We start from the raw sequence: 20,768 nt of genomic DNA on the forward strand, positions 1-20,768 counted from the left end.
TTCTCTGTATATGCTTACTGACATAATACTTGCCTTAAGGGGCATTTTGGTCTTTTCCACAACATCTGCAGCATTGATTTTGTGCCCATAGCTACCTGTAATTCTAAAAGCGCTGTCCTGGAGGGCATGTGATAGGAGGGGCAGTTTCCTAATGATGTATGACCGGGCCCCTAAATCCCAGTGAGGGGTTATTCATTCCACGGCAGAGGCGGTGCTGTTTGCATATATTCTTCTCCTGCTGTTGTACTTTCACTTGGCCGAATCATGCTTTTCTCACTGCTCACATACAACCACGTCCCGGTCATATATCAGGGATTTTGATTGTCTCCTAATTCCGAGCGCCTTCTGCACAAGCCTCCTGTCAGGAGTTTTTGTGGTGTGTTCGGGTGTGTGTAGGAATAGTGTGCAATTAGAGATTTCACTTCTGTCCGCAGGAAACATCAGGCATAACCTAAATTGACCAATGTTTGGATGAGGTTTGTGTGTCTGTGCCAGGATTCAGGCGATTCTTAATACTGGGAGGGTTTGGGGCACTGAGTTGAAAGTTCGAGCTTTCCTTTGGAGAAAAGGCGATCCCTCTGTCTTCAGTTGTCCTTGTAGCCTGTGCACCAGTGGCAATAGGTATGTCCCATGGCAAGAGTAGGGTCCCTTGAGGGAGACTTTCCTGGCCATGGGGAGGTCCTGCTCGCCAGGTCTCTGGGCAGTGGCGGAGAGCTGCCATCCTCTGACTGTTGCACATCTTCAGGGTAAAAGAAAGATCTTTGGCTGCACTTAGAAGTTGTTGTTTAAAGAGGAAATGCTTTGCTTAGCCTTGTAGGCCAAAAATGCCTTTGACCTGCTTGTCTTTGTTTGTTTTGCTTTGTTTTGTCAGGTCATTCACAATTATTTTTCTTAGATACTCAGACAGCTTTTGTTAGTCTTGTGAATTTGCATGTTGTTGGTTTTATTTATTTATTTTTAAGACAATACTTAAGTCTTACAGAACGCATAGGGGTTGATTTTTTTGCATTCATTCTTACAAATGAAAATGAACCAAAAGTTATTTTATGCTATGGCTTCTTTATAATTTGTTTCTCTTGTTGCCAGATCCCCAAGTGAATGTGCCAGATGTTCGGGGCAGCAAATGAATCTCAAGGCAGTTGATACTTGGGAAGTCATCTTTTCTCATTTTGTGTCTTCCAGGCTCGTCCTGAGTTACGTGAAAGAAGGGGCAGGACAGCTAGACTTCTGTGGTGGTCACAGCCCGGCAGTGACAATTACTTTTGTTTGCCCTTCTGAGCGGAGAGAGGTACGTGACTTATGGTGATTTCCCACTTAAGCCTGGGCTGCCTGAGCGGACAGAAGTTTGGGCTTGGGGCGGGGTGGTGGGTGAGCTTTGGAAAGCCGAAGCTGAAGCCCAGGAGAAGACACACTTGCTGGGGTAGATTCTGCTGCCCGTGCTGGGTTCTGCTAGCGGGAGCAGTTTGGGCTTTTGCTTTTCCTCAGTAACCCAGTGCTGCCTCTACATACATTATTGTGGGGTGGTGTTCTGTTCTCATGCTTTGTGAAGGTGATTTTCAGGGGTTCATGGACACATTTTTTTAAAAATAGTTGTGCTGATTTTAATGAATATTTGAAAAATCATGAGCATCATCTTAAACCTGTGATTATTTTATAAATACTGTTGCTTTGGAGGAGGCAAGGTAAAAATTGTTAATTGGTTTAATTAGAAGCACATTATGGCATGATTAGTACAGATGGTCTGCAGACATGATAGAAAACAAGGAATGGCCATCCAGGAGAATTATGGCCGGAAGGAGGCTTTCCGCAGTCTAACTCCCCCTCCCCCCTTTTCCTATCCCACTTCTGTCCCACTCCCCTCCTCTACTGCCTGCCCCCCCTTACTTACACTCAAGGCAGATTTATTACTTCTGTCCTCTGGCTATTTATTAAATTTCTGGCACAGATATCAACTCCTTGAGGGGAGGAGTGGGTCCTGCTCAGCGGCGCCTGCACATGGCATCTTACTGCTCTTGTGCTTTCCTTTTAACGAGGCAAGGGGTTGCTGCACAGAAGGCAGGCATTCCCCAGGGAGGAAGGGGTAGGGTTTCCCTTATAGTTATTTCTGCCTTGTTGTAGGAGAATGAAGTAGGAGGAGCTGAATTCTTTGGCCAGAGAGCCACACATCTCTTCCCCCAAAGAAATGTGGAATTTGCTCTGATTTCACACTGGCATTCGGCCTATTTCAGTGTGGGTAGGATATGGAGACAAAAGCACGGTCAAGGCTTGGCTTTCCCATTTATGTTTCCAGACTTCAGTTTGATGAAGACCTGACTGAGCAAGAACTGAAATTAGCTCTATGAATGTGTAAGAATGTTTGCTTATGCTTTCTGCCTCTACCTACAGATTTGAATTGACATCTTGTAAGTCCCATGAAACATTCTTAGCTAGCAATAGTCTTCTGTGCATTCCTCTCCAGCCCACACCATATATTCAGTAAGAATCATTTTGTACTATCACACTCGGGGGAATCTCCCTCCTCTCTCCTCTGTGGGGTTGGAGGCATTTATTGTTATTAGAAGAGGAAGCCCAGCCCATTATTGGTGGAGCTCAAGGTTCCATCTCAAGCTTGACTGCTCACTGGGCAGACCTGGAGTTAGGTGATTGTGGATATCTTAATGCCCTGGAGGTCTATTTAAGCATGTATGTGGGCTTGCTGAACACTTTTAGGAGTCAGTATTTTAGTAAACATGAACTTAGTCACGTACGTCTTTCCATAAAGGTTTTATTGAATTTATGTACTATACAATTTACCATTTTAAATACAATTCAGTGGTTATTAGTGTATTTACAGAACTGTGCAACCATCACTACAATCTAATTTTAGAACATTTCCATCACCTCAGAAAGAAACTTCATGCCATTTGCAGTCACTCCCCATTCCCACCCCTAGCCCCTGGTAACCGTGAATCTGCTTCCTGTCCCTGCAGCTTTGCCTTCTCTGGACATTTCATGTAAGTGGAATCATACAGTCCGTGAGCCTCTGGCATCTGGCTTCTTTCGCTTCACGCTCTGCGTTGCATCAGTGTGTGTCAGAGGGCACTGGGCCAAGTGGCTATAAGCTTTGATTCTGAATCAGGCAGAAGAAGGTTAGACTAGTAACCCTGAAACTTAGCAATGGTGTGATCTGTTTGTTTGCAAATCTAGCACTTAGTCCCATGTAGAATGAATGACTAAGCTCTGCCTGGTACTAAGACCAGTAAGATGTCTTCCAAGGATGATAAAAAAGTAATAGTGACCTCAGTACCAGCCTTCATGGTTCACACCCACAGGAGCCTCAGAGCTCAGCAGTTTGTTGGAACAGCTCTCCAGGAGCAATGTGGCAGGATCCAGGTTTGTCGTGGGGTCATAGCTTGGGTTCACCCAGGAGCAGGAGCAGGCTTGAGCTGTAGACCTGGTGGTGCTCTTTAGCGATCTTGTGAAAGGGGTTCTGAGCCGTTTTCAGAAGCGCATACACATGGCCATTTCACTCTGTATTGGGATTCTCCTAGCCCGGCTCAGTACCTCTGATTTAAAGGAGTGAGCAGACTGTGCAGTCGTCATACATTGTGGTTGCCAAGATTGTAATGGTTGTCGGGTAACACTGAGTTCAGGATGGGGCTCTCTGGCCAAAACTGGAGTGTGTAGGTTGTGCCCCAATGGTGATAATATAGATTGTGTTAAGTCACATAATCAAAATGTATTAGGGCCAGTTACAGGGGGAAAAAACAACCAGGAACCGAAAATAGTATGTCTTCAAAAAACTTTTGTTGTGGTTACATATATAAAATATAATTTTTTTGGTACATTTTAAGTGTTCAATTCAGTGGCATTAATTATGTTCATAATGTTGAGCAGACATCACTAACTCAAAATGTTCCTATTGCCCCAAACAAAAACTTGGTACCAAAGACAATAACTGCCCATTGCCTCCTCTCTAGCCCCTGGTAACCTTTCTACCTTCTGTCTCTGTTAATGTAACTGTTCTCCAATAGTTCAACTGAGTGGGATCATACAGGATCTGTCCTTTTGTGACCAGCTTGTTTCCTTTAGCGTAATGTTCTCAGAGTTCATCCATGTTGTACCCTGTATCAGAACTTCATTCCTTTTTACAGCTGAATAATATTCCACCTACGTATACACCACCTTTTGTTTACCCTTCCATCTCCTGATGGACCTTGGGCTGCTTCCACCTTTTGGCAATTGTGAATAATGCCACTATGAACACTGGTGTGCAGACAACTGTTTGAGTCCCACTTTCATGTCTTTATATACCTGGGAATGTGATTATCAGATCATAGAATTCTGTGTGTAAGTTTCTGAGGAATGGCCAAACTGTTTTCCATAATAGCTTCCCAGAAGCCTGTCATGAGTCATCTTTGACTATGGAAAAGCATAACTAAAATTTTTTTTTATCTGAATATGTATTATTTTTGTTGTTGAAATTCAGTATAGCATAAATTTCAGTTAATTCCTCTTTAACCCATCTGTGACATAGAAGAATTTTTAAACTATCTCCAAGAAGCAAGAAATACGTATTTTTTCATTTTGATACAATAGTCAAGCCACCAAATTAAGAACTGACAAGGAAAAATAATATATTTAAAAAATAATTTACTTAAAATAGGGCAGGCCACAGTGGCTCAGCAGGCAGAGCTCTCACCTGCTATGCCGGAGACCCAGGTTTGATTCTCAGTGCCTGCCCATGCAAAAAAAAAAAAAAAAAAAAAAAAATACAAGAAGCAAACCAAAAAAACTGAAAAATAATTTACTTAAAATGGTTTTTAAAATGTTACATTTATTTTTAAATAATTTATTAAAAGTCATTACAAAAATTGAAAACAAAACAAAACCAAACCCATTTTGCTCCGTTCACATTGCTCCCAATAGGGCACCATTCCCAAGCTCACTGCTAAATCCAATTGCCGCTACGAGGTGGAATGGATCACAGAGTATGCCTGCCACAGGGATTACCTGGAAAGCAGAGCCTGTTCTCTGAACAGCGAGCAGCACGATGTCTCCGTGGACCTGCACCCGCTCATGCAGGACCCGGGTAAAAGGGCGCCCCGCGAGGGCATCGGACCGCCGCTGGGAGGGGGGACGCGGAGATGGCTGAAACCGGGGCTGGGCCTTCAGAAATGGGGATTGAAGTTTGGCAAAAAAAAAAGTGGCTGCAGCTCGTTGACACCTATTGACGTGACAAGGCCTCATCTCGTACGTTTTCTTCCTCTTTCTTCAGCTTCATTCTACACCTCAGATGAGAAAGAATATATATTTTATTTGAACGTCTGTGGGTCAATTGGAGCTCGGTTCTGTAATAACAAGAAAGAAGCGGCTGTTTGCCAGGTGAAAAAGTCGGACTCGTCTCAAGTCAAAGTGGCGGGAAAATACCAGAATCAGACGCTCCGGTATGTGAGCAGCCTCTGTGTGTTTGCTTCTCAAGACCAGCTCCCTCCCCTCGTCTTCGTCCTCCTTCCATTTTCCATTAAGTACAGGAAAACCCACATTCCTTCCCATTTGACTTAGACAAGTCGCCATTTGTCACTAAACTAGTAACATTTGGGCGTTTTCTCTGGCTCCCCACCACAAATGAAAGTGCTTCTGCTGAAACTGCTGGTCTAGTAAATTTATTGTTTGTAAGGAACCACACTGTAAGAAAGCTATTTGATTCCTTTTACAGTTGATGTGGCACTTATATTTCAAAATCTGTTTTTGAGGAATTTTGTTATTTCTCCGGCAGCTTGAGAGTCTGAAATGCCATCAGCATTACATAAAAAATTTTAATCAACTGAAAAAATGCATTCAGCAAAATTCTCGGGGTCCTTCCGTTGGTGGTTATATGCACAAAAGCATTAAGAAAATGTCGTCTTTTGAAAGTTAGATTGCCCAGAATCCCTTAGGGCAGATCGTGTTTATGGCAGTTGCCCGGAATGCCGTGTGATTCTGGGGCATTATTTGTTTTGTGTGAAATCCAAAAGTGAGGGCCAGAGGAGAGAGTCTTTTCGTGCTCACAGTAAAACCTTTAACTCTTTTTTTCTAGCCACTTATTACTTTGAAGTAAAAGGATGACAAGCCTGTACATTTGGAACTCATTTCCATGAAACATTCCCCCCTCAGCTGGCTAGAGAGTTTGCTGTTTTATGTCAGTGGTGATTTGTGGATGATATGCAAAAGTCTTAACGTAGACATTTTTAAATAATTGAAGTTTCTCTCTGTTCTACCCCTTATATGTACATGTGTATATTCACAAACTCTAGATACTCTGATGGAGACCTCACCTTAATATATTTTGGAGGAGACGAATGCAGCTCAGGCTTCCAACGAATGAGCATCATAAACTTTGAATGCAATAAAACCGCAGGTGAGTACATACTGGGGTTTAGGACACACTCTTCAAGTTGATGGGTGCATGTGGGTATGTGCGTGTGTGAGTGTGTGCATGTGTTCCTGGAAGTGGGACCCTGACTGAGGCAGTGTTTTGGAGCAATCAGATGTCCTCCTTTGGAACTGGTCAGCAGTAATCCCCAGGCCGGATTTTTCTGTTGTCATAATGGGTCCAAGTGCTCCCTCTCTCCCCATCGACACATATATCCTGTTTCCATTTTCCTCTCTTCTCCGTGTTTGTTTTGGGAATGGTCCCAATACTGGTCTTTGCTAGGAAAGGATATCTATCTTGAATTTTAGCTCACACTAAAGTGAATGCAATTACTGTGTGTTGGGTTTACTCACCAACTTTCAGGGAGTGAGTGGTCTCTTCTTTTAGGTAGTAAGTAAGATAACCCCCTATTTTTTTTTTTTGCAAAGTGGTGGTTCTTTCATGGAGTTATGATTTAGAGATTGCAAGATGTTGCAGGGCAAGTTTAAGTTAGGATTTTTTCTGCCGAGCAATTAGGAAAAGCTTCCTTGAAGTCACAGGGGATTTGGCATTTCAAAACACCCTACTATATCTTACCTTGAAGATCTTATATACCAGTTTGCATCCTTAGAGAGGTGATGTGATTCCCCCTTCATCAGAATTCCATCCCATTAATTGACCTCTAACCTGTCACCCCAGGTGCCTCCCCCATCCCCCAGTGTTGACCCAACCATGCCAGAGCCTGGGTTGGATTTCAGTCCTGGTCTATGTACCTCCTACACCACCACACCTGGCTGTCCCACCTCTGAGGTTCTTTCTGATCCTTCATTCTTTTGACAGTTTGGTCATGGGGCAGATTTCTAAATGATTCACTAGAATATACTGTAGAAGTCTGAGCCTGTGATGGTGAAGCAGAGATCACCAGGGGTTCTGATTTTAGTTTTTCTCTGTAGTAAACTTTCTAGTGGAGTCTAGGGTTATACTGATGGAAATACTCTAGGTGAAAGTGTCCCATTTCCATGATTGTTAGATCTGCCGTTAGGTGCCTTGTTTGCAGGAGTCCTTTGTGGCGGGGGTCAGCCCTCTCTTCTCCCCCAGCCTGGACTCTATGTTATAATGCTGCACCTGTTGTTAATTCTCAGTTGGTTCATTCAGCAAACACTCGAGTCGCACCTCTTAATGCTTTCACTCTGCTGGGTCCATGGATGCCATAATGGATGAAATGGCTGTCTCAGGGCATGTACAGGCTAGAAGCAGAGAGAAAGGGGAGGAGAATGGTGGTTCTAGTACAGTATGTACCAAGATAGAACTTCTGTTAAATATTATCCCCCTTGTACCTTATCAGGAGAGAGGCGTGAAGTCAGCCTGGTCTGGGAGTTGGGACATGCCATGGGGATCACAGCAGCTAAGACGGCCTTGCCAGGAGGAGTTCGTGCTTGAGCTGTGTCTCCAAGGCTTGAGTAGGAGTAAGCCAGGCTCAAGAAGGGTGGCTGCAGGGCCAGTATTCCTGGCAGAAGGAACCGCTCACACAGCAGGCATGGATTTGGGTAGCTGTGAGCAGGTCCGTAATCTGGATGTGAGAATGTGGCCAAAGATGACCCTGGAAGTGTGATTAGGGCAGCATTGTGAAAAGCTTTGCATGGCTTGCAGAGGAATTTGGAACTTGATCTCAAAATCAGTGGGAAGGATTTTAAATAGAGGTTGGACGTGAGTCTGAATAGCGAATGAGAAAAATCAGTGTGACTTTCAGATACGTGGCGGGTCTGGTACAAATTTCCCTCCACTGTGCCCGGCTACTCCATCATTCTATTTTCTTCACCTCTTCCAAGCTTGCTCCTAGGAGACCATCTCTGAATGACACTCCTACCCTGTGGAATGGAGTGCCCTTCTTACTCCAAGCCTCCAGACCTTTAGGTACGATACTTGGCCCATGACTTGCCTCTGCTTGTCTCCTGGGCTCCCGCGCTTCATTGTGTTGCTGAGAGTCAGGCTTGTGTAGGCCCCGCCACCTTTCCCTCCTTAGCCCTACTGCCCAGGGCCTGCCACCGGGGACTGGCCTGCCGTCCTGGAGAGCCAGCTGACCTACTCATGGCTCTGCATGGAGCCAGCGAAGGCCCACAGGGGCCAAGGCTTGGGAAACACGCTGAAGACCATTTTGGCCCCTTTTAAAACTTTCTAGTATAAATTTTAAAAAAATATGTGAGTAGAAAGAACATTATGATGAAAAGCCATATGCCCACCACTCAGATCAGCAGTGGTTAATGTGCTGCCAAATTTGCCTCGTTCTAGCTGTATGTCACTGATGAGTGACAGCGCCTCACCCAGCTCTAGAGACAGAACGTTCCTTCCTGTGTCCTGAGCCAGCCACTGACATTTAACAGTGGTGCCCTCACATAAAAAATCTTGTGTTTTACTAGGCTATTTTTGTGATGCTTGTAACAAGGAGACTGGACAGATAGATGTTAGGTGTTTTGTGGAAAGATTTCAAACATCCTCTCAGGCAAGAGTTGGATTATAAAATATTTAAGATTCCCTCTGGCTCTGTGGTTCAGTCCTCCAAATACATTGGAGCACCCTGTATGGACTGTAACATTATTTCATTATTGCTTCATTCAGATTTAAATTTAGAGTTTCCAGAGAAAGTCCCTGGGTGGATTCTGTGTTTATTGAGTAAATGTAACATATTTGATTGTGAATATGTGTTAATTGGCCATGTAATATAATGTAATGTGTCTTATGGTTTGTCAGGTCTCTAGGAATTATACTTATGAATTTTAAGTTCATAGGTTTTCAGAACACGTAAGTATATAAAATTATTAGTCTTTTGGCCAAAATGTTTTTTTGCCATTAGTTTCAATAACTTACATATAAGTTGATGTAATGTGATGCATTAGTTAGTGGTGATCCTGTTAAATTAGGACATTAGATAATTCTTTGAAAAAGAGTAAAATGTACTAGGATAGGCTCATAAAAACTACTTCCAAATGTAAGTGGTTCAGCGGTTTATGCCTTGCTCTGTCACAGTTCATGTGAGTCGCTGGGGTCGGGGGCCGCAGGTGGGGACATAGTCTGCTCTCTGTAGTTGTTCAGGGACTCGGGCTCTTTTTCCAACTCGTATTGCTGCCATCTTTAACACTTGCATCCGAGGTCTCTGTGGAATGCGAAAAACAATTTATTTTTAAAAAATGTAACAGAAGTGCATTGCATGGACCCAGCCTGAATACAGGGAGGCTGGGGAATGTAGTTTAGCTACATATCTAGGAAGAAAATGAAACCTGCTTGGTGAATTGGTAGCATTGATTTTGCCTTGAGAGGAGAGGGAGCCGGTGCTGCTGCTGCTCGGGCCCGGGGCTCCTTGGTTCCACTGGAAAACTCCTCTTTCCTTTGAGCTGGTCGTGGAATCCAAATACCAGGAGGCCATGCAGGTTTCCCAAGGGTGCTACCGTGGGAACGGAAGAGCCAAGCGGGGGCCTTCAGGACCGTGTGACTGAAGGGAGAGAGGTGACAAGTCCGAACTCTTTGTGTTGACGGATGGGCACTTGCCATAGGCGCCAGGAGCAGTGAGCCCGAAGGCGGAGTCCATAGTGTACAAAAACAGCCAGAAACAAATGGGGTTCACCAGAGGGAAGTCACAGCTTCCTCTTCTCCCGAAAATCTTTGAGAATTAAATAATACTGCTGAGAAGTGTGCTGAGGGGTGTTTGCAATGGACCTGCCCTGCACCAGGAGCTCCTAAACTATTCACAGTATTATTGAATGTTTTGTAATCTTATCAAAACTGTTTCAGGTCTGCAGAAACACACATCTTTTTCCAAATAGCAAAGTACGAATCCAGTAGGAGGCAACTGTATGTAAGCTGTGTGGGTGAAGAGGAAAGAGTAGAGTGAGCCACACTGCTAGTGAAATTCAGAGATTCACAGCTAAAGAGCAAGGGTAGGGGTAACGGAACTGTGTCCCTGCGAGGGAACTTAGGAGTCACTGTTTCTTAAAGAGAATGGCTCAAAGTACTTACTTAAAAAAGAAAGAGAGAAGAATATTGATAGGCAGGAGGTATTGCCTTGGGGTTGAGAGCAGGGTCTGCTGCCAGACTTTTTGGATTTGATTCCTGGTTCCTCAACTTCCTGAAACCACAGGCAAGTTAATAAAGCCACCCTAAATCTACAAGATGGGACTGAAATCGTACTAAGTCATGGGATTAAAGGGGTAAATGTACAAAAGCACTTGAAACAGTGCCGTCTTTTGAGCAGCTGCCAACCCTCGCAAAGCACTTACTTAGATGAGCCAGGGATCGTGAAGGGCTCTGTTTAATGCCAGGCTCCGATTTTGCTCAGTTCTGGGTAACTGTTGTTGCCATTATAATTAAAACAAAAATAACATCAAAGCTCTACTAGAAATTGCAATTGAAGCATCATCTACCCTTGATACGGAATAGCATTTCCCCTTCCCTTAGTACATCTGCAGCTCAGGACCCCAGACCTCAAGAATGGCAGATACTGTATGTAGGAGGTCCAGAGAAGGATTATTAAAACCATCCAGAGGTGGAAAAAGGAGCTGCAGGCCAGCACTCCATCAGCTTGGAAGAGCCAGGGGAAAGTATTTCTAGTAAGGGTGAAGTCAGTAAAGTTCACTAAATCACAGCTGTGTGAAATAGGGATGCGGCCCCCAAAGGAGCTGGTTTTCATCCTGCTTGGAGCTGAAGTGTTCCAGTTACCAGATAGGAAACCTGGTGCCCAGTCCTGGGCTGGGGGAGGAGGGGATGGCTGATTAGAGTAGGACACCAGAGACTCATTTATTGATGAACTCATTGAACGCTGGCGCCATTTGGAGTGGAGGCCTCAAGCATTTGGAGGCTGTCTTAACCTTGGCCTGAGAGAACTGGGAGAGACTCTGAGCTCTATCCACCCTTTCACTTTAATTTTAAGGATGAGTCCCAGGAACTCATCTTGCTCCAGATCACATCGTTAATCATTAGAGCTCTGGGCTCTGTCCTCCTTTCACAAATCCGTTGTCTTGTCAGGCGGTGAGTCCCTGGCCGGGCCCTGGGCTGGTGCTGAGCTGGGTGGAGGCTGGCCACAGCCTGCTGGGCTGCTCACATGCTCCTTTTTAGTACTTTTTTCCCTCATGAACTATGTGTCTTTTAGAGCAGTTTTATAGATTTATAGAGAAACTGAGCAGAAAGTACAGCGTTCCCTAAACTCATACCTACCTACTTACTTTTATTTTTATTGTTTCACGTTAATCAAGGAAGACTCTTGACTGATGCATCTTTTTTTTTTTAGGTTTGACTCTCTTTTTAAATGCGGTTTTATGGAGATATATTCACACCCCGCATCCAAAGTACACAGTCAGTGGCTCGCAGTATTATCAGAATTGTGTATTCATCACCACATCAATTTTAGAACATTTTCATTACTTCAAAAAAAAGTCCCAGACATCCCATACCTTGTTATTCTCCCCTGTTATTGATCCTTGGTATTGGTGTGGTACATTTGTAACTGTTGATGAAAGAGTATTAAAATAGTACTGTTAACTGTAGTCCGTAGTTTGCATTAGGTGCATTTTGTCCCATATACCGCCCTGTTATTGACACCTTGTAATGCTGACATGGATTTGTTCTGGTTCATGGAAGAACGTTCTCGTATGTGTACTGCTAACCTCAGTCCATCATCCGCAGCAGGGTTCATGTGTTAGACAGTCTGTGTTTCATCCTCTGGCTTACCGTCCAGTGCATACCCAACCTTAGACTTCCCCCGTTCACCCACAGTCACACCCACCATGCAGTGCAGCTTGTCACACTCAAAGTAACGTGCACCCCGACCCTAACATCCTGTGCTCACGTGGTGCGTTTGTTACAGTAGATGATTTGGTGTCGGTGTGGTTTTAGTAACTAAACTCTGTGGCACCTGGAGTTTACATGAAGGTTCACTTTCTATGTCGGGCAGTTCTCTGGGTTTTGCCAAATGTGTAATGCCATGCACGCACCATTGCAGTAGCGAACAGAGTATAGTTCCACTGCCCTGAAGGTGCCTCCTCTTCTTGCTCCCTCCTCTGAACCTCTGACAGCCACTCTCATTCATGTTCTTTTCATGGCTCCCCCGAACGTGTTTTAAACAATCTCCCAACTGGCAGGATGCCATTTGTCCTTGCCATCCTGGAGTTTGGGAGTGCGTGTCTGAGACCCATAGACTGGTCATGTCTCTTACCTCCAGAGGTTTGGGACTTTGAATTCTTTAATTGGACCCTTGGCATTGGTGTCCTATTTACTGTTTTTTTCCTTTGCTCCTTTGATGTCCTGAGGTTTTTGTCACATAAGGAAGTTTTTGTTTTTCTTTCCTTTTCACACTCCACAGGCAACAATGGCAAAGGAGCACCTGTCTTCACTGGTGAGGTAGACTGCACCTACTTCTTCACGTGGGGAACCAAGTACGCCTGTGTCAAGGAGAAGGAAGACCTCCTGTGTGGGGTCTCCGATGGGAAGAAGCAGTACGACCTGTCCGTGCTGGCCCGCCACTCAGGTGTGTCCCCAGGCCTCGGGGATGTTAAGGCTGTGTGCTGGGGGGAATAGTCTCTTGTCTCCATCCGTAAATCATTTTGGAAATGCTGTCACCATTTTCTTCAACACTGTCAACTAATTGTGTCCTGGCCTTTTTCTTTCTTTCTCCTTTCTACATGGCGATACAGATGATGAGAAAGCTCTGAACTGAGAGGCCAAGTGAATTTGAGGCCGGCACTACCCTTTTCTAGTTGTGTTACTGTGGGTTGATCTTACAATAGTTTAATAAAAAATGCCAAGTGTCTGCTGAGTGCCAGGCCTTGTGCTTTGTGTTTAGATATATGTGCTTTTAATGAAGACTCTTATGGTGGCCTTCAAGTAGGTGTTATTACTCAATTTAACTTGAGTTAAATGTTACACATTTAACTCATAGGCTCAAGAGGGTTAAGTAACCTGGCATTAAGGTTGGCAGAGCTGGATCCAAATTTGTATCTTTAGGACCCTGTGTGTTTCTGACTTCGTCTCACTGCTTTGTGTCTGTCTCTAAAATGGGCTTGGCATTTCCTTTCCCGCCTCACCGTGCGCTGTGATTTTATGAGGATCACTGGTGCATGTGGAGGTGAGAGCTCTGGGGACACCCTACCTTGCCACATGAGTATAAGGTGAAGTTTTTCCTGGAGAGTACAGACCACGGCACGTGCCTGCTAAACTGAGCTCCTTTATTTTGTTGAACAAATGCTTATAGTCTTCTTTTGTGACAAGTACTCGACCCCTGCGCTCACAGGGCTTATAATTCAGCAGGAAACAGAGAAGGTTGACCAGTAAGTACAGATGCTTCTAAGGGGGCCAACCAAGTCCAGCTGGGGAATCCTCGATTTACCCTTGGATGGCTCCTAAACTAGGTGGATAGATGACAGTGGCGTCTGCTGAGTGGAGCTGGTACCTAGGGCAGGGAGGGTGACCTGCATGAAGGCACGTGGCTGCCAGCTGTGACAGCGATGTTGTTTTCTCCCACCTGGTTCAACATGTACAGGAGTAAAGCCCTGCCTCCTCTGGAGAGCATTTTCAAGCCCTCGTGGTGCGTGGGCCCCCACTGTGATGCACGGCCTCGGCGGACTGCCCCCTAAGCAAAGGCCCGAACAACGCCATGCTGCCCTCTGGCACGTGTGCTCCTGAAGAGGGGGGGTTCCTGCGAAGTGGAAGGAGCTCTGCCCTCCGAGGCTGAGGCCTGGCTGAGGGCAGCTGGCCGTTCAGCTGCGTTTTCTGGAGGAAGGCACTTGCCTTCTCCAGCTCCCCTCATCACAGTAGCCCGAGTTGTGGTCCTGGACCCCTTCATCCAGTACATTTGACCCGGACAGTCTCTGGCTTTAGGGCTGCACGAATCCATCCGTTTGTCGGCAGACTTGTGGCATGGCTCGGCCTGTCCAGGAGCCTGTGGCATCTCCGTAGCCCCATCCCCAGCCTAGCTGTAAAGAAGCTAGGAGGTGGGGGGCTAGATCCTGTCCTGCTAGGCTAGAAAGTCCCTCGTCCCCGCTGGCTTAAAACATTTCCTCCTCTCAGGATGGTAACAACAAGCTGGCCCCACCCCAACCAGAGCTTTCAAAGCGGTGCTTAGAGTGCATCCTGCTTACACACGCACAGCCTCCTTTATGGCATTTAAGTCAGTAGTTAGTTCTCTAAAAGAAATTGTATTACCCGCGTGAGCCGAGGATTTTACCTTCTAGCCCCCAGCCCTTAGTCTGTAAAGGGGGCGTTTTCAGATAAGGTTTTTCCCCAGATATGTTTTTCTGTCTTCACCTCTGCCTCCACTCACACACACTCCTTCTAATTTCTGCCTCTTGCATCTGCCTGGGGGGGGTGCATTGCTTCTCGCAATCCCTCCTCTGATGTGCTGGGGTGCTCTTAGCATTCAGCCTGCGCTCCCGCTATTGAGTTTTGACCCATTTCAGTTCCTGGGGGACTGGCTTCTGGGCCTTCTTGGAGCAGGGACCGCTTCCTGTCCCCTGCATGGGACCCCAGGCTCATGCCTGCACCTGAGCTGCTGTGAACGTTGGGGAGCTGGGTGGCAGCCTGGAGCTGGAGTGTGCTCAGCGCTGGCCTTTCCCCCAGGTCCCCAGCCATGTGCTGGCCTCCCGAGCTGCCTTAAGCATCTGACGTCATATGACGGGACTTGGGAGAATTTGGCCGTTTAATTCTCTGTTCCCCTTTTAAGCCTCCTCTTCTGCAGAAGTACTAGAGGATGCTGGAAGTGTGTGTGTGTGGGGTGGTTCATTTCTGTTGCATTAAATGAGGACCCTGAGAGTCTCAGGGCATTCCTGTGCCTTTGGCCTGCTCGGAGATGGGGAGGAGAGTGCCAGGAGCTTGGGGCATTTGCCTCCCCCTCCCCCTCATCGATGCTGTGATGCACGGAGGCATCATCTTTGCCCTTGGCTAAAAGAAACTTTTTCTGTTTTAGAGCCAGAGCAGAATTGGGAAGCAGTCGATGGCAGTCAGGCAGACACGGAGAAGAAGCACTTTTTCATTAATATCTGCCACAGGGTGCTGCAGGCAGGCGAAGCGAAAGGCTGCCCCGAGGACGCGGCTGTGTGCGCTGTCGGTGAGCTGTATCGAGGCCCAGAATCTGGGACGGGTTTCCCACAATAAAAAACTTAGTGGACCCTTCTTTCTGGGATGATTTAAAAAAAAATTAAAAAAGCTTTTAATGCCTCAAATGCAGGTAACTGCTTGGTGCAATTTGGAAAATGTAGAACTAAGGTTGTCCTGAAATGGGCCAGAACCTCCTGGCATTGGCTGAAGCTGGCCTGGGACTTAGAGCATAAGAACTACCTTGGAAAGTACTGGATTATCTTTCCATTTTGTGGCCCAAAGACTGACTTTACCAGTGCTCCTGAGTAAAACCGAGTTTACTCTTTTGATAACTGCCTGGACTTATTGTGAAGTTGCGACAGAGTCTTGACAGGAAACCCCCTGTCATAGCCTTCCTAGAGGAGTCCTTGTACTCTCTTTTGACTCCGTTTGCTCCCCTGGGTCATGTGGGCCTGCAGAAACTTCTCCATTTATGTAGATATTTAGCATGTTAGCTCTTTGTCATTTAAATGCCTTTGAAAATGCTAGGAGATTAGCAGAATTAAAATCTGTTATAAACATTAAATACGGAATTGTGGACCTTGGTTGGATTTTTTTTTTTATTTTGCATGGGCAGGCACTGGGAATCAAACCCGGGTCTCCGGCATGGCATGCGAGAACTCTGCCACTGAACTGCCATCACCCCCCTACCTTGGTTGGATTTTAAGACTGTTTCCAATTTTTAGGATCAATTGTATCTCTTGTTCTTTATGAAAGTCTCTCTTACTTGTATAAACCACCACACGGTCCTTTTAAGAACATGCTCAGAAGCCTACTGGGGAGGGGCTTTTGGCGGAGCGTTAATACATTACTGTAGAAAGCAGCTGAACCAAGCATCAAGTGGTCAGCTGCTTGGGTTGCTGAACAGGTTTAGTCAGTTTCCACTTTATTCATAGGACAAACTATAATCTCTTGGTTATGCTTCCAGAAGAACTTCTGTCCAGGGTTACTGAGGCTCCTGAAAATAGGGGAATGGTATAACTTTACAGGGCCAGCATGCTTGCCATTTCTCTTTCCCTTGTTTGCGTGGAGGATGCACTTACTGTCAATGGCTCTTTCTCATACTGAGCCTGGACATGGCCCTGGAGCTTCCTCACTGTGGTCCTTACTGCCTGGTCACATGTGCCACTTAGAAAAACCCAGTGTCATTACTGCCTGGTCACACTTAACCCACCCGGCCTGGCGGGTGGGCTGGGTGGGTCTCAGCACACAGGCTAGGCGTTAGCTGGTATTTGGTACCTCTTCATCTGCAGCCTGACCACTTTTAACCATGTCTTCTGGTCCCTGACCTGCTTCCCCTTTTTCCTTCTCTTTTCCAGATGATAACAGAAGTAGAAACCTGGGAAAATTTATTTCTTCTCCCACTAAAGAGAATGGAAACATTCAGCTCTCTTATTCCGATGGTGACGATTGTGGTCAAAACAAGAAAATAAGCACTAATATAACGCTTGTGTGCAAGCCAGGTACAACTTTTTTTTTTAACGCATGTTTGCCAGAGGTATGCCTTCATTTTTCATTTCTCTGTTCTTCCTCGGACATTGTGAAGATCAAGTGGGAAGTGGGTGAGGTTGAGTATTTGAGGTCCCAGAAATCTTTCATGCTGACAGGTGGGTGAGGTGGATTTGTCCGTCATCTCCTCTTTTCCAATCCAGAAACGGAAACACCACAGGGCAGTTGTGTTGTAATTTTCCTTATGAGTTACATGGCTTAGCACCGCTTCCCTTTCCTTACGGCTGATATGAAGTTAGTTAGGGGGGTTGCTTAACTTCCTCCAGAAGGAAAAAGAACATCATGAATAGTTTTAAAATGTTGCCCATAATTTCACCACTTAAACACAATGTTCATTTTCACTCTTCTTTATGTGTTAGGTATGCATTGTTTTTATAGAGTCAAAATCAATCCATCTGTCTGTCTCTATGCTCATGTATTTTTGTTTCCTAAAATGTACTTTGTGACTACTCTTCTGTATTTCATAATTATATGATTTTTTAAGGAATTCCTTGCTCATACGGCTTGGTTTCATTATTTTTAAACCTTTTTCCTATTGTTGGGTGATTAGCAAGAATCCAGTGATGGGGATTATGCTTTTTGTGTTCCCTGTCTACCTCACATTGAAATGTTTCCTTTGGATAAATTCCCAGCTGTGGGGTAAGGTCAGAGGGCATGACCATCTTTTGACTCCCCAATGTGTCTGACCTAATTTCCTGTCCCCCTGCCAAGTCTAATTTTAAACAGAGTAAGAAAAAGTGGAGGTTTTCAGGAATGGATTAGTAATAGGTCTTTTCCCCCCATAACAGGTGATTTAGAAAGTGCTCCAGTCTTGAGAACCTCTGGGGATGATGGTTGCTTCTACGAATTTGAGTGGCACACGGCTGCTGCATGCGTGCTGTCTAAGACAGAGGGAGAAAATTGCACAGTGTTGGATTCCCAGGCAGGTAAGTATCTCAGCAGCACTTTTGTGGTTTAGTGTAATTGGAACTGCTTACTATATATGTATTTTTTTTTTTTGTATGCTGTATGGTGGGGTCACATTTCATTCTTTTTCATGTGAGTTTCCCATTATTGCAGCACCGTTTTAGTTGAATTTTTTGTTTGCTGGTTTATTTTTGTTGATTTCATTGTTAGTTTTGAGAAGTGCATGGGCCAGGAATCGAACCCAGGTCTCCCACATGGCAGGCAAGAATTCTACCACTGAACTACCTTTGCATCCCTATATATGTATTTTTAAACACTTTCTATGAACGTTTACCGGTTACCTCCATTAGGATTATGTTACTACCTTTTGACTAAAATTCTGAATATCTGATGTTTGGGGCTTGTTTTAGATACTGAAAAAATTTTCTTAAAATTGTCGTTGAGATAGCTTTGACAAAACCTGCAGGCCACAACGAGACCCGTTGAGAGACTTTATAAGGTCGTTGTACTGTGGTCAGCCTGTAAACATTGAACATTCTGGTTGTTTATTAGACCAGCAATTATGGGCTTTGAATAGAGTTTTTGGTTAACACAGTAAGAGGACTTGGTGGTGTGGAGTCCACTTCTAAGGATGGTCAGCAGTGGCAGCTCTGGTGGCCGGAGGGAACTGTTGGATCTCCTCCTGCTAGGAAGCACGTCTGTCTCCTTGAAACAGCAGGCTTCGCTTGTTGGTCAGCTGCATTCCAGTGGACACATGCTAATGGCTTTTATTCTTGCTTAGGGTTTTCTTTTGATTTGTCACCTCTCACCAAGAAAAATGGTGGCTACAAAGTCGTAACGGACAAGTATGACTTTTATATCAACGTCTGTGGCTCTGTGTCTGTGAATTCCTGCCAGTCTAACTCAGGAGCATGCCAGGTAGCAAAAAGGCAAGTAACTGCTTCCAGTTATAGATTGATGCTTTGGGGTTTTGCTAGTAGATAATGTTCCCCAGAAATAGGTGTGTCCTCTCACTGCAATGTCACTGTGCTAACGATGAGGATTCAAATGCTAAGAAGATCTGTCTTGCACACTGCTGTGGAGGTGAGTTTCTCAGAGAAGGGGCAAGCCCTGCTCCCCAGGAAAGAAAAGATCACATAGTGCTCTGAGCCTGTGTGTTTTGGGCTTCGTGTTTGTTGCCTCCGCATCTGTGTGCTCATTTCCCCAGTCTTGTGGCATCTGTGCAGTTGTAGCGAGTTGTACCTCCAACAAGCAGTCCCTCTGAGGGGCCTCAAAAGCCCTCTTACCCCCTGCAAGAATGGCCCAGTTAGACACCCTCACACGATATCTGCCTGATATGCAGCATGGTGTGTGCTGGCAGCAGCAGCCCCAGAGCCCCCCATGCTGTTTTCTTCCCTAAACATGGTATTTGAGTATTTCTGGTCTTGGGGTCTTTTTAAGAGGCATTTATGCATTTGTTTTAGGGACATGAAAGCTTGGAACTTGGGACTGAGTAATGCTAAACTTTCATATTACAATGGCATGATCCAGTTGAATTACAGAGATGGCACACCCTACAATGACGAAAAGCGTACGCCCAGATCCACCCTCATCACTTTTCTCTGTGACCGCAACGCCGGCGTGGGTTTCCCTGAATACCAGGTAGGAATTCTGTGTGCGTGCAAGGGCGTGTGTGCCAGCGGGGACAGAGAGGACAGGACGTCAGCCTCTTCCAGGCAGGGGAGAAGACACACCCAGTTGCCTGCAGGCCTGTGACTGTCTTCAGTGCGAAGGGGTATTCCCAGCGGGCGAGGGGCGAACGTGACGGTTCCCAGGGTGGATGGCCCCTCCTCTGGCTGCCTGCCTCCCCCTCCAAATTGACACCCGAGCCTGCCGCAGACCTTTTATTTAGAAGAAGAGCTGGTTGTCTGGTTCCTGACCAGGCCTTCATCTCTGCGTTCACAATTTTCATTATGATTTTAATGATTCCTTTTGGGTTTGCCAGGAGACACGGGCAGTGTTCGTTCCCAAAGCTGTAATGTCTCAGCAGTAAGCCCTCAACCTGGTTGGTTTCGCGTGCAGCACCGACAGGAACTTCAGAAATCATCCCTCACCCTCACTTTGCAAAGGCTAGAATTCCATCGTGATTGGTTGCTGGGCCATCTTCCTTTTAATAAAATGAAGGAGATGGGCAAAGAAAATCAACTCTGATTACTTTAACTTAAAATGCCACTGTCCATATTTTCTTCCCTTTTTCTTTGGGATGCGCATGGGCTGGGAATGGAACCTGGGTTTCCCTCACGGCAGGCGAGAATGCTACCATTGAACCACCCTTGCACCCCCGACCATCCGTTCTTAAATGCCGGCTCTGTGTGACATTTCCCTTTCATTTTGCCATCCCTTCCCGTTTCTCTCCTTGGCATGCGATCAGGAGGAAGACAACTCCACCTACAATTTCCGGTGGTACACCAGCTACGCGTGCCCGGAGGAGCCCCTGGAGTGTGTGGTCATTGACCACTCCGCGCTGGAGCAATACGACCTCTCCAGGTGAGGCCAGCGTGACAGCTGATCACGCTGTGGTCAGCCCTCCCTCATCCCTGCTTTGGGTCCAGCATAGCTGCCGATGCCGTCCGGGCGCCGTGGTGAGCATGCCTCTGGCTGTCACGTTAGCTTGGGGTTGCATACCAAGAAGGGGAGCTTTAGGTAGAGTAAACTCTAAGCAGGAAAGGTTGGTAGCCTTTGGGATAATGATCTGTATCTGCAGCAAAGCCTCTTCTTCACCGTCATCACTGAAGACAGTGAAGGTCAGTACAGAGGTTGCCAGGGATGGCCTTTGGGTCTGTTGCATGCTGAGTTCAGTGAAGTCACTTAGAATCCTGGCGAG

The 20,768-nt window shown here is 45.8% G+C and overlaps 1 protein-coding gene across 2 annotated transcripts in view; it reads left to right on the forward strand.

Annotated features, from left to right (window-relative positions):
* The window catches only part of IGF2R (insulin like growth factor 2 receptor), a 109,172-nt gene that overhangs the window by 43,951 nt on the left and 44,453 nt on the right, over positions 1–20,768 (forward strand). For both annotated transcript variants that reach the window (XM_077120771.1, XM_077120772.1), the window contains 11 exons: positions 1,183–1,288; positions 4,909–5,071; positions 5,258–5,426; positions 6,276–6,379; positions 12,723–12,887; positions 15,321–15,461; positions 16,810–16,953; positions 17,788–17,925; positions 18,687–18,834; positions 19,369–19,546; positions 20,316–20,431. In XM_077120771.1, the coding sequence (XP_076976886.1) occupies positions 1,183–1,288; positions 4,909–5,071; positions 5,258–5,426; positions 6,276–6,379; positions 12,723–12,887; positions 15,321–15,461; positions 16,810–16,953; positions 17,788–17,925; positions 18,687–18,834; positions 19,369–19,546; positions 20,316–20,431 (1,572 nt within the window). The remainder of the gene's footprint in view (positions 1–1,182; positions 1,289–4,908; positions 5,072–5,257; positions 5,427–6,275; positions 6,380–12,722; positions 12,888–15,320; positions 15,462–16,809; positions 16,954–17,787; positions 17,926–18,686; positions 18,835–19,368; positions 19,547–20,315; positions 20,432–20,768) is intronic.

The sequence above is a fragment of the Tamandua tetradactyla genome, chromosome 11 (genome assembly GCF_023851605.1).
Source record: "Tamandua tetradactyla isolate mTamTet1 chromosome 11, mTamTet1.pri, whole genome shotgun sequence".
NCBI lineage: Eukaryota > Metazoa > Chordata > Mammalia > Pilosa > Myrmecophagidae > Tamandua > Tamandua tetradactyla.